Source organism: Procambarus clarkii, chromosome 46 (assembly GCF_040958095.1).
Source record: "Procambarus clarkii isolate CNS0578487 chromosome 46, FALCON_Pclarkii_2.0, whole genome shotgun sequence".
Classification (NCBI taxonomy): Eukaryota; Metazoa; Arthropoda; class Malacostraca; order Decapoda; family Cambaridae; genus Procambarus; species Procambarus clarkii.
The window spans coordinates 15482891-15495450 of NC_091195.1; the positions used below are offsets into that span (position 1 = coordinate 15482891).

Below are 12560 nucleotides of genomic sequence, written 5' to 3' on the forward strand. Positions count from 1 at the left end.
ACGTAGAGGACAACATACCCCGCCCCTGGTGACGTAGAGGGTAGCATACCCCGCCCCTGGTGACGTAGAGGACAACATACCCCGCCCCTGGTGACGTAGAGGGTAGCATACCCCGCCCCTGGTGACGTAGAGGACAACATACCCTGCCCCTGGTGACGTAGAGGACAACATACCCTGCCCCTGGTGACGTAGAGGACAACATACCCTGCCCCTGGTGACGTAGAGGGTAGCATACCCCGCCCCTGGTGACGTAGAGGACATTATACCCCGCCCCTGGTGACGTAGAGGGTAGCATACCCCGCCCCTGGTGACGTAGAGGGTAGCATACCCCGCCCCTGGTGACGTAGAGGACATCATACCCCGCCCCTGGTGACGTAGAGGACATCATACCCCGCCCCTGGTGACGTAGAGGACAACATACCCCGCCCCTGGTGACGTAGAGGACAACATACCCTGCCCCTGGTGACGTAGAGGACAACATACCCCGCCCCTGGTGACGTAGAGGGTAGCATACCCCGCCCCTGGTGACGTAGAGGGTAGCATACCCTGCCCCTGGTGACGTAGAGGACAACATACCCTGCCCCTGGTGACGTAGAGGACAACATACCCTGCCCCTGGTGACGTAGAGGGTAGCATACCCCGCCCCTGGTGACGTAGAGGGTAGCATACCCCGCCCCTGGTGACGTAGAGGGTAGCATACCCCGCCCCTGGTGACGTAGAGGGTAGCATACCCCGCCCCTGGTGACGTAGAGGACATCATACCCCGCCCCTGGTGACGTAGAGGACATCATACCCCGCCCCTGGTGACGTAGAGGACAACATACCCCGCCCCTGGTGACGTAGAGGACAACATACCCTGCCCCTGGTGACGTAGAGGACAACATACCCCGCCCCTGGTGACGTAGAGGGTAGCATACCCCGCCCCTGGTGACGTAGAGGGTAGCATACCCTGCCCCTGGTGACGTAGAGGACAACATACCCCGCCCCTGGTGACGTAGGGGACAACATACCCCGCCCCTGGTGACGTAGAGGACAACATACCCCGCCCCTGGTGACGTAGAGGACAACATACCCCGCCCCTGGTGACGTAGAGGACAACATACCCCGCCCCGTGGTGACGTAGAGGACAACATACCCCGCCCCTGGTGACGTAGAGGACAACATACCCCGCCCCTGGTGACGTAGAGGACAACATACCCCGCCCCTGGTGACGTAGAGGACAACATACCCCGCCCCTGGTGACGTAGAGGACAACATACCCCGCCCCTGGTGACGTAGAGGACAACATACCCCGCCCCTGGTGACGTAGAGGACAACATACCCCGCCCCTGGTGACGTAGAGGGTAGCATACCCCGCCCCTGGTGACGTAGAGGGTAGCATACCCCGCCCCTGGTGACGTAGAGGGTAGCATACCCCGCCCCTGGTGACGTAGAGGGTAGCATACCCCGCCCCTGGTGACGTAGAGGGTAGCATACCCCGCCCCTGGTGACGTAGAGGACAACATACCCCACCCCTGGTGACGTAGAGGACAACATACCCTGCCCCTGGTGACGTAGAGGGTAGTATACCCCGCCCCTGGTGACGTAGAGGGTAGTATACCCCGCCCCTGGTGACGTAGAGGGTAGTATACCCCGCCCCTGGTGACGTAGAGGGTAGCATACCCCGCCCCTGGTGACGTAGAGGGTAGCATACCCCGCCCCTGGTGACGTAGAGGACAACATACCCCGCCCCTGGTGACGTAGAGGGTAGTATACCCCGCCCCTGGTGACGTAGAGGGTAGCATACCCCGCCCCTGGTGACGTAGAGGGTAGCATACCCCGCCCCTGGTGACGTAGAGGGTAGCATACCCCGCCCCTGGTGACGTAGAGGGTAGCATACCCCGCCCCTGGTGACGTAGAGGACAACATACCCCGCCACTGGTGACGTAGAGGGTAGTATACCCCGCCCCTGGTGACGTAGAGGGTAGTATACCCCGCCCCTGGTGACGTAGAGGGTAGCATACCCCGCCCCTGGTGACGTAGAGGGTAGCATACCCCGCCCCTGGTGACGTAGAGGGTAGCATACCCCGCCCCTGGTGACGTAGAGGGTAGCATTCCCCGCCCCTGGTGACGTAGAGGACAACATACCCCGCCCCTGGTGACGTAGAGGACAACATACCCCGCCCCTGGTGACGTAGAGGACAACATACCCCGCCCCTGGTGACGTAGAGGACAACATACCCCGTCCCTGGTGACGTAGAGGACAACATACCCCGCCCCTGGTGACGTAGAGGACAACATACCCCGCCCCTGGTGACGAAGAGGACAACATACCCCGCCCCTGGTGACGTAGAGGACAACATACCCCGCCCCTGGTGACGTAGAGGACAACATACCCCGCCCCTGGTGACGTAGAGGACAACATACCCCGCCCCTGGTGACGTAGAGGACAACATACCCCGCCCCTGGTGACGTAGAGGACAACATACCCCGCCCCTGGTGACGTAGAGGACAACATACCCCGCCCCTGGTGACGTAGAGGACAACATACCCCGCCCCTGGTGACGTAGAGGACAACATACCCCGCCCCTGGTGACGTAGAGGACAACATACCCCGCCCCTGGTGACGTAGAGGACAACATACCCCGCCCCTGGTGACGTAGAGGACAACATACCCCGCCCCTGGTGACGTAGAGGGTAGCATACCCCGCCCCTGGTGACGTAGAGGACAACATACCCCGCCCCTGGTGACGTAGAGGACAACATACCCCGCCCCTGGTGACGTAGAGGGTAGCATACCCCGCCCCTGGTGACGTAGAGGGTAGCATACCCCGCCCCTGGTGACGTAGAGGACAACATACCCCGCCCCTGGTGACGTAGAGGACAACATACCCCGCCCCTGGTGACGTAGAGGGTAGCATACCCCGCCCCTGGTGACGTAGAGGACAACATACCCCGCCCCTGGTGACGTAGAGGGTAGCATACCCCGCCCCTGGTGACGTAGAGGGTAGCATACCCCGCCCCTGGTGACGTAGAGGGTAGCATACCCCGCCCCTGGTGACGTAGAGGGTAGCATACCCCGCCCCTGGTGACGTAGAGGGTAGCATACCCCGCCCCTGGTGACGTAGAGGACAACATACCCCACCCCTGGTGACGTAGAGGACAACATACCCTGCCCCTGGTGACGTAGAGGGTAGTATACCCCGCCCCTGGTGACGTAGAGGGTAGTATACCCCGCCCCTGGTGACGTAGAGGGTAGTATACCCCGCCCCTGGTGACGTAGAGGGTAGCATACCCCGCCCCTGGTGACGTAGAGGGTAGCATACCCCGCCCCTGGTGACGTAGAGGACAACATACCCCGCCCCTGGTGACGTAGAGGGTAGTATACCCCGCCCCTGGTGACGTAGAGGGTAGCATACCCCGCCCCTGGTGACGTAGAGGGTAGCATACCCCGCCCCTGGTGACGTAGAGGGTAGCATACCCCGCCCCTGGTGACGTAGAGGGTAGCATACCCCGCCCCTGGTGACGTAGAGGACAACATACCCCGCCCCTGGTGACGTAGAGGGTAGTATACCCCGCCCCTGGTGACGTAGAGGGTAGTATACCCCGCCCCTGGTGACGTAGAGGGTAGCATACCCCGCCCCTGGTGACGTAGAGGGTAGCATACCCCGCCCCTGGTGACGTAGAGGGTAGCATACCCCGCCCCTGGTGACGTAGAGGGTAGCATTCCCCGCCCCTGGTGACGTAGAGGACAACATACCCCGCCCCTGGTGACGTAGAGGACAACATACCCCGCCCCTGGTGACGTAGAGGACAACATACCCCGCCCCTGGTGACGTAGAGGACAACATACCCCGTCCCTGGTGACGTAGAGGACAACATACCCCGCCCCTGGTGACGTAGAGGACAACATACCCCGCCCCTGGTGACGAAGAGGACAACATACCCCGCCCCTGGTGACGTAGAGGACAACATACCCCGCCCCTGGTGACGTAGAGGACAACATACCCCGCCCCTGGTGACGTAGAGGACAACATACCCCGCCCTGGTGACGTAGAGGACAACATACCCCGCCCCTGGTGACGTAGAGGACAACATACCCCGCCCCTGGTGACGTAGAGGACAACATACCCCGCCCCTGGTGACGTAGAGGACAACATACCCCGCCCCTGGTGACGTAGAGGACAACATACCCCGCCCCTGGTGACGTAGAGGGTAGCATACCCCGCCCCTGGTGACGTAGAGGGTAGCATACCCCGCCCCTGGTGACGTAGAGGGTAGCATACCCCGCCCCTGGTGACGTAGAGGGTAGCATACCCCGCCCCTGGTGACGTAGAGGGTAGCATACCCCGCCCCTGGTGACGTAGAGGACAACATACCCCACCCCTGGTGACGTAGAGGACAACATACCCTGCCCCTGGTGACGTAGAGGGTAGTATACCCCGCCCCTGGTGACGTAGAGGGTAGTATACCCCGCCCCTGGTGACGTAGAGGGTAGTATACCCCGCCCCTGGTGACGTAGAGGGTAGCATACCCCGCCCCTGGTGACGTAGAGGGTAGCATACCCCGCCCCTGGTGACGTAGAGGACAACATACCCCGCCCCTGGTGACGTAGAGGGTAGTATACCCCGCCCCTGGTGACGTAGAGGGTAGCATACCCCGCCCCTGGTGACGTAGAGGGTAGCATACCCCGCCCCTGGTGACGTAGAGGGTAGCATACCCCGCCCCTGGTGACGTAGAGGGTAGCATACCCCGCCCCTGGTGACGTAGAGGACAACATACCCCGCCCCTGGTGACGTAGAGGGTAGTATACCCCGCCCCTGGTGACGTAGAGGGTAGTATACCCCGCCCCTGGTGACGTAGAGGGTAGCATACCCCGCCCCTGGTGACGTAGAGGGTAGCATACCCCGCCCCTGGTGACGTAGAGGGTAGCATACCCCGCCCCTGGTGACGTAGAGGGTAGCATTCCCCGCCCCTGGTGACGTAGAGGACAACATACCCCGCCCCTGGTGACGTAGAGGACAACATACCCCGCCCCTGGTGACGTAGAGGACAACATACCCCGCCCCTGGTGACGTAGAGGACAACATACCCCGTCCCTGGTGACGTAGAGGACAACATACCCCGCCCCTGGTGACGTAGAGGACAACATACCCCGCCCCTGGTGACGAAGAGGACAACATACCCCGCCCCTGGTGACGTAGAGGACAACATACCCCGCCCCTGGTGACGTAGAGGACAACATACCCCGCCCCTGGTGACGTAGAGGACAACATACCCCGCCCCTGGTGACGTAGAGGACAACATACCCCGCCCCTGGTGACGTAGAGGACAACATACCCCGCCCCTGGTGACGTAGAGGACAACATACCCCGCCCCTGGTGACGTAGAGGGTAGCATACCCCGCCACTGGTGACGTAGAGGACAACATACCCCGCCCCTGGTGACGTAGAGGACAACATACCCCGCCCCTGGTGACGTACAGGACAACATACCCCGCCCCTGGTGACGTACAGGACAACATACCCCGCCCCTGGTGACGTAGAGGGTAGCATACCCCGCCCCTGGTGACGTAGAGGACAACATACCCCGCCCCTGGTTACGTAGAGGAAAACATACCCGCCCCTGGTGACGTACAGGACAACATACCCCGCCCCTGGTGACGTAGAGGGTAGCATACCCCGCCCCTGGTGACGTAGAGGACAACATACCCCGCCCCTGGTGACGTAGAGGACAACATACCCCGCCCCTGGTGACGTAGAGGACAACATACCCCGCCCCTGGTGACGTAGAGGACAACATACCCCGCCCCTGGTGACGTAGAGGACAACATACCCCGTCCCTGGTGACGTACAGGATAACATACCCCGCCCCTGGTGACGTAGAGGACAACATACCCCGCCCCTGGTGACGTAGAGGACAACATACCCCGCCCCTGGTGACGTAGAGGACAACATACCCTGCCCCTGGTGACGTAGAGGACAACATACCCCGCCCCTGGTGACGTAGAGGACAACATACCCTGCCCCTGGTGACGAAGAGGACAACATACCCTGCCCCTGGTGACGTAGAGGACAACATACCCTGCCCCTGGTGACGTAGAGGACAACATACCCTGCCCCTGGTGACGTAGAGGGTAGCATACCCCGCCCCTGGTGACGTAGAGGACATCATACCCCGCCCCTGGTGACGTAGAGGGTAGCATACCCCGCCCCTGGTGACGTAGAGGGTAGCATACCCCGCCCCTGGTGACGTAGAGGACATCATACCCCGCCCCTGGTGACGTAGAGGACATCATACCCCGCCCCTGGTGACGTAGAGGACAACATACCCCGCCCCTGGTGACGTAGAGGACAACATACCCTGCCCCTGGTGACGTAGAGGACAACATACCCCGCCCCTGGTGACGTAGAGGGTAGCATACCCCGCCCCTGGTGACGTAGAGGGTAGCATACCCTGCCCCTGGTGACGTAGAGGACAACATACCCTGCCCCTGGTGACGTAGAGGACAACATACCCTGCCCCTGGTGACGTAGAGGGTAGCATACCCCGCCCCTGGTGACGTAGAGGACATCATACCCCGCCCCTGGTGACGTAGAGGGTAGCATACCCCGCCCCTGGTGACGTAGAGGGTAGCATACCCCGCCCCTGGTGACGTAGAGGACATCATACCCCGCCCCTGGTGACGTAGAGGACATCATACCCCGCCCCTGGTGACGTAGAGGACAACATACCCCGCCCCTGGTGACGTAGAGGACAACATACCCTGCCCCTGGTGACGTAGAGGACAACATACCCCGCCCCTGGTGACGTAGAGGGTAGCATACCCCGCCCCTGGTGACGTAGAGGGTAGCATACCCTGCCCCTGGTGACGTAGAGGACAACATACCCTGCCCCTGGTGACGAAGAGGACAACATACCCCACCCCTGGTGACGTAGAGGACAACATACCCTGCCCCTGGTGACGTAGAGGACAACATACCCCGCCCCTGGTAACGTAGAGGACAACATACCCTGCCCCTGGTGACGTAGAGGACAACATACCCCGCCCCTGGTGACGTAGAGGACAACATACCCTGCCCCTGGTGACGTAGAGGACAACGTACCCCGCCCCTGGTGACGTAGAGGACAACGTACCCCGCCCCTGGTGACGTAGAGGACAACATACCCCGCCCCTGGTGACGTAGAGGACAACATACCCTGCCCCTGGTGACGTAGAGGACAACATACCCCGCCCCTGGTGACGTAGAGGACAACATACCCTGCCCCTGGTGACGTAGAGGACAACATACCCCGCCCCTGGTGACGTAGAGGACAACATACCCCGCCCCTGGTGACGTAGAAGACAACATACCCCGCCCCTGGTGACGTAGAGGACAACATACCCCGCCCCTGGTGACGTAGAGGACAACATACCCCGCCCCTGGTGACGTAGAGGACAACATACCCCGCCCCTGGTGACGTAGAGGACAACATACCCCGCCCCTGGTGACGTAGAGGACAACATACCCCGCCCCTATTGACTTAGAGGACAACATACCCCGCCCCTGGTGACGTAGAGGACAACATACCCCGCCCCTGGTGACGTGTCGAGAAGTAAGGAGGGTGCGGTGTTGCAGATCTACGGGCTGGCGCAGGAGACCATCGTACTGCTGCTGGAGTTCAACCCGGACTCCGGGGCGGTGTTGGACTGGGTGGTGGACCGCTGCTACACCGCCACGCCTGAGGTCGCTGACGGCTGCTTCAGCGCCCTCGCCACCGTCTTCTCCGCCAGGTACGTCTCTTCCCAACCCGTCCGATGAAAAATAACGTTGCTTCTCCGCTTTTCGCCTGTATGCGCACTATGGCCAAATTTGGGCGTAATTTGAAATGAAATCGGCTCACAAAAGTGACGTACTCTCCCCGTTTTCTGTTTGAGTCGTCCGGTTTACTCGGAAAGGTAAGGAGAGGAAACTTTCAGTTAACGTTTTTCATAACGTTTTGAAACTTTGAGAATTTCCTGCCCACCTAACCTATCAGAGGACCCTTAACTTCCTGTTGTTGAAAACAAAATCCAAAATTTATTTTCATTTTCAAATTATGTCCACTTTTGGCCATACTGGTAAACAGCCGAAAGTGACGTTATTTTTAGGAGGCCAGGTTGTGTAGCCATCTTACTAGCCTCACCAACATGCCAAATGTAACCTACTAAAGTAAGTATACTCATATAAAAGCCAGACCAACCGGGCTGTGGTGGGTATGTGGGCCTGCGGGCCGCTCCAAGCAACAGCCTGGTGGACCAAACTCTCACAAGTCAAGCCTGGCCTCGGGCCGGGCTTGGGCAGTAGAACAACTCCCAGAACCCCATCAACCAGGTATATGTGGGCCTGCGGGCCGCTCCAAGCAACAGCCTGGTGGACCAAACACTCACAAGTCAAGCCTGGCCTCGGGCCGGGCTTGGGCAGTAGAACAACTCCCAGAACCCCATCAACCAGGTATATGTGGGCCTGCGGGCCGCTCCAAGCAACAGCCTGGTGGACCAAACTCTCACAAGTCAAGCCTGGCCTCGGGCCGGGCTTGGCCAGTAGAACAACTCCCAGAACCCCATCAACCAGGTATATGTGGGCCTGCGGGCCGCTCCAAGCAACAGCCTGGTGGACCAAACTCTCACAAGTCAAGCCTGGCCTCGGGCCGGGCTTGGGCAGTAGAACATCTCCCACAACCCCATCAACCAGGTATATGTGGGCCTGCGGGCCGCTCCAAGCAACAGCCTGGTGGACCAAACTCTCACAAGTCAAGCCTGGCCTCGGGCCGGGCTTGGGCAGTAGAACAACTCCCAGAACCCCATCAACCAGGTATATGTGGGCCTGCGGGCCGCTCCAAGCAACAGCCTGGTGGACCAAACTCTCACAAGTCAAGCCTGGCCTCGGGCCGGGCTTGGGCAGTAGAACAACTCCCACAACCCCATCAACCAGGTATATGTGGGCCTGCGGGCCGCTCCAAGCAACAGCCTGGTGGACCAAACTCTCACAAGTCAAGCCTGGCCTCGGGCCGGGCTTGGGCAGTAGAACAACTCCCACAACCCCATCAACCAGGTATATGTGGGCCTGCGGGCCGCTCCAAGCAACAGTCTGGTGGACCAAACTCTCACAAGTCAAGCCTGGCCTCGGGCCGGGCTTGGGCAGTAGAACAACTCCCAGAACCCCATCAACCAGGTATATGTGGGCCTGCGGGCCGCTCCAAGCAACAGTCTGGTGGACCAAACTCTCACAAGTCAAGCCTGGCCTCGGGCCGGGCTTGGGCAGTAGAACAACTCCCACAACCCCATCAACCAGGTATATGTGGGCCTGCGGGCCGCTCCAAGCAACAGTCTGGTGGACCAAACTCTCACAAGTCAAGCCTGGCCTCGGGCCGGGCTTGGGCAGTAGAACAACTCCCACAACCCCATCAACCAGGTAAGTAGCTGCTTTTCAAAACAATCCACGTTTTCTATGCATCCATTGGTTTAATGTGTTGGTTATCTTAATCCGGATCCAAGGGTCTGGGGATCGATCCCCGGCGATCGCGGAAACAAAAGGGTAGAGTTTCTTTCACCCTGATGCATCTGTTCATAAAACAGCAGTTTTATCTTGAAATGATTCCGGGGCTTGGTGTCCCCGCGGCCCGGTCCTCGACCAGGCCTCCTTTTTGTTACACATCCCCAGGAAGCAGCTGTCTAACTCCCAGGTACCTATTTACTGCTAGGTGAACAGGGGCATCAAGGTAAAAGAAACTGCCCATTTGTTTCCGCCTCCGCCGGGGATCGAACCCGGAACCTCAGGACTACGAATCCCGAGTGCTGTCCACTCAGCTATCAGGCCACACACTATGAAGGGTTATATTGGAGTATAATCTGGTATGGAGGGTTATATTGGAGTATTAACGGTTGTATATCATATAACTTTTAGAAAGGTATAGCAGACAAATGTAAAACAGAACCAGGCCATTTCTATCAATTCATTAAAAGCAAATAACATGGAATGGATAAAACTCAAGAGATTGAAAATGTGGAACAGATTCACAGAGAACGAAAACGAAATGTGCAACACTGAACTATCAGCTCCAAAGTGTGTTTAGAGAACCAGACACAATGAAAATTCCAGAGATTACCAGAGAGTATATAGAAGTATCTTTAAGCGAAGTGGAAAAATTACTCGAGCAGCTGGGAAGAATTAAAGCAGTTGAACCTGTTGGAGTTTCACCTTGGGTGCTGAGAGACTGTGCAGCTGAGCTGATAATTCCACTCCAGTTGATATTCCAGACATCTTTGTGCACAGGAATCTTAGCAGATATATAAAAAAAGGGCAACAGTATAGCTTTGGAAGAGGAAGAGCCCAACAATTCTAGCTACTTATAATAGAGCCACAGAGACACTACAGGAAAGATATGGTTGGACTGACTGTGTTTTATCTGCTCCTAAAAGAGGCTTATGGCAGTCCCCCACACACAAGAGCGTTGTTCTGGACACTGGAACATGCTCGAGGGGTGACAGGCACAGATTCCAGTGGGTATGTTCACTCATAGGGTGAACAACCCAGCAGGTATGTTCACTCATAGGGTGAACAACCCAGCAGGGTATATTAAATTATGGATGAACAACCCAGTAGATATGTTTACACAGTATGAACAACATAACAACGTCCAGCTCTCCCATTGCAAAAATGTTCTCCTAGATCAATCGAGCTATTGTGATCAGTGTTACCATCTTGAGGTTATCTTGAGATAATTTCGGGGCTTTTTTTAGTATCCCCGCGGCCCGGTCCTCGACCAGGCCTCCACCCCCAGGAAGCAGCCCGTGACAGCTGACTAACACCCAGGTACCTATTTTACTGCTAGGTAACAGGGGCATAGGGTGAAAGAAACTCTGCCCATTGTTTCTCGCCGGCGCCTGGGATCGAACCCAGGACCACAGGATCACAAGTCCAGCGTGCTGTCCACTCGGCCGACCGGCTCCCCGACCATAGCAATATCCCCGCCCCCTCCCAGAGTTGAAGGCGACGCCGGCCAGAAATACCTCCTCACTTGAACACCTCTCTCGTCACCATTCAGAATGTCATTTTCTTGTTTTCATAAAACTTTGTTTTCAAATGCTTCCCCCCCCCCTCCCCCTACCTTTCCAAGCCGTTGCCGACGTTAGGGGGGGCTTGTGGGCGGCTGCCGGAGTGTGATGCTCCATGGAACACTCCTCTGTTCTTTTGAAGCCTTACTCTCCTGCTGCTGTACTCTCCAGTTTTGCTGGTAGTTTTTTCCTCTTTCTCATGTTTCGTTTTTCCTCCTCACCTCTTCTCCTTTCAAATTGTTCCCGTCCTGCCGACTTTTTGCCGTTTTTGCCATTGTGATGTCGTCTTCTGTTTTGACGTCGGGTTTGGGAAGGCACACTTTCTCACCCGTAAGACTTGGGTAACCGACGTTGCAAGAGAAGAGACGCTTTTATTGTTAAACTTTGCCTTTGTTGCTGAACCTGATCTCGATGGACTGATGGTTCTTAAGGTGACGATTTTGGGGGGTATATCCACGATGCACCCCTTGGGGGACCCCATCTTGTCTGGTGTCCTATCCTCTAATTGTGGCTCCATGGTGGGTATGGGGCTTATTCGTGGATGAAAGTATATTCATGTTAGTTTTTATGGAGATTTCTAACCCTCATTCAACTTCTCAAACTCATGGGGGTGGGCGATCAGGCCCCCGAGTCGGCTGTGCTGGAAGGCCAGGCTCTGTAGCCCGCGCTACATTGGGCCCTGACCGTGCTACTTTTTTGACTCTCCCGACTGACTATCTGCTCTGTCCCCCCCCCCACCTCTGTAGCAGGGTTGAGTCCCAAGCCCCCAGTGGTGACCTAATCACCTGGAGTGGCTCTGTTTCTCATTGTAACAACTGCACCTTTACCCCCAAACTCTTACTGAGGTACTGAGGGTGCTCGTCGCCGTCACCTCAGCACTCGCATGGGCACGATACCTTCCCAATCTAATACTTTCCAGGATTTGTTTGGTCCTGCAACGTGTACTAAATATTTTGATGTTAATCATGTTGACCTTATTCGTCCTGATGATTTATTCCTCCATAAACACCTTGTTGATTCGGTGGATACGTTTGTCACTTTTAACCCCACTCGTACTGGTACACGTGTTGTTGCAGCCCCTTCTCAGGAAGCGGCTGACAGCTTGGCTTAATTGTTCTGCAGTGGACAACTAAGTGGAGAGACTTAATTGTCTGCAGTGGGGAGACCTCGGTTCAGATCTCCAATAACGTCCGGTTGAATGCCAGCATTGGCACAGTTTTCCCGCAACATGTTGCGACTGGTGATAGGGAAGTGAAAGACTACCTCGAGGATTTTAAGTATATCCTTGAGGCCCAAGGCCATTGTATCCTCCACATAGATACCTTCACTCAACCCCCTCTGGTCGTCGTCGTCAGACTCTTCGTGTTTGATAATAGATCCCCTCCATTCAGGAGTACATCCCCTCTCCTCGCCTCTGCACCAGGTGCTGGACATTTGGGCATGATCCCTTGAGGTGCACAAGTGAGGTGTGTGTATCCTCCTTGTGTGGAACCTCGGGTCATTC

At 57.5% G+C, this 12560-nt stretch overlaps 1 protein-coding gene across 1 annotated transcript in view; it reads left to right on the forward strand.

The window, feature by feature from the left end:
* fry (Protein furry) overlaps window positions 1-12560 on the forward strand; it is a 542054-nt gene that overhangs the window by 212432 nt on the left and 317062 nt on the right. Inside the window, 1 exon segment of the mRNA XM_069301552.1 lies at window positions 7599-7753. Coding sequence (XP_069157653.1) covers window positions 7599-7753 — 155 coding nt within the window.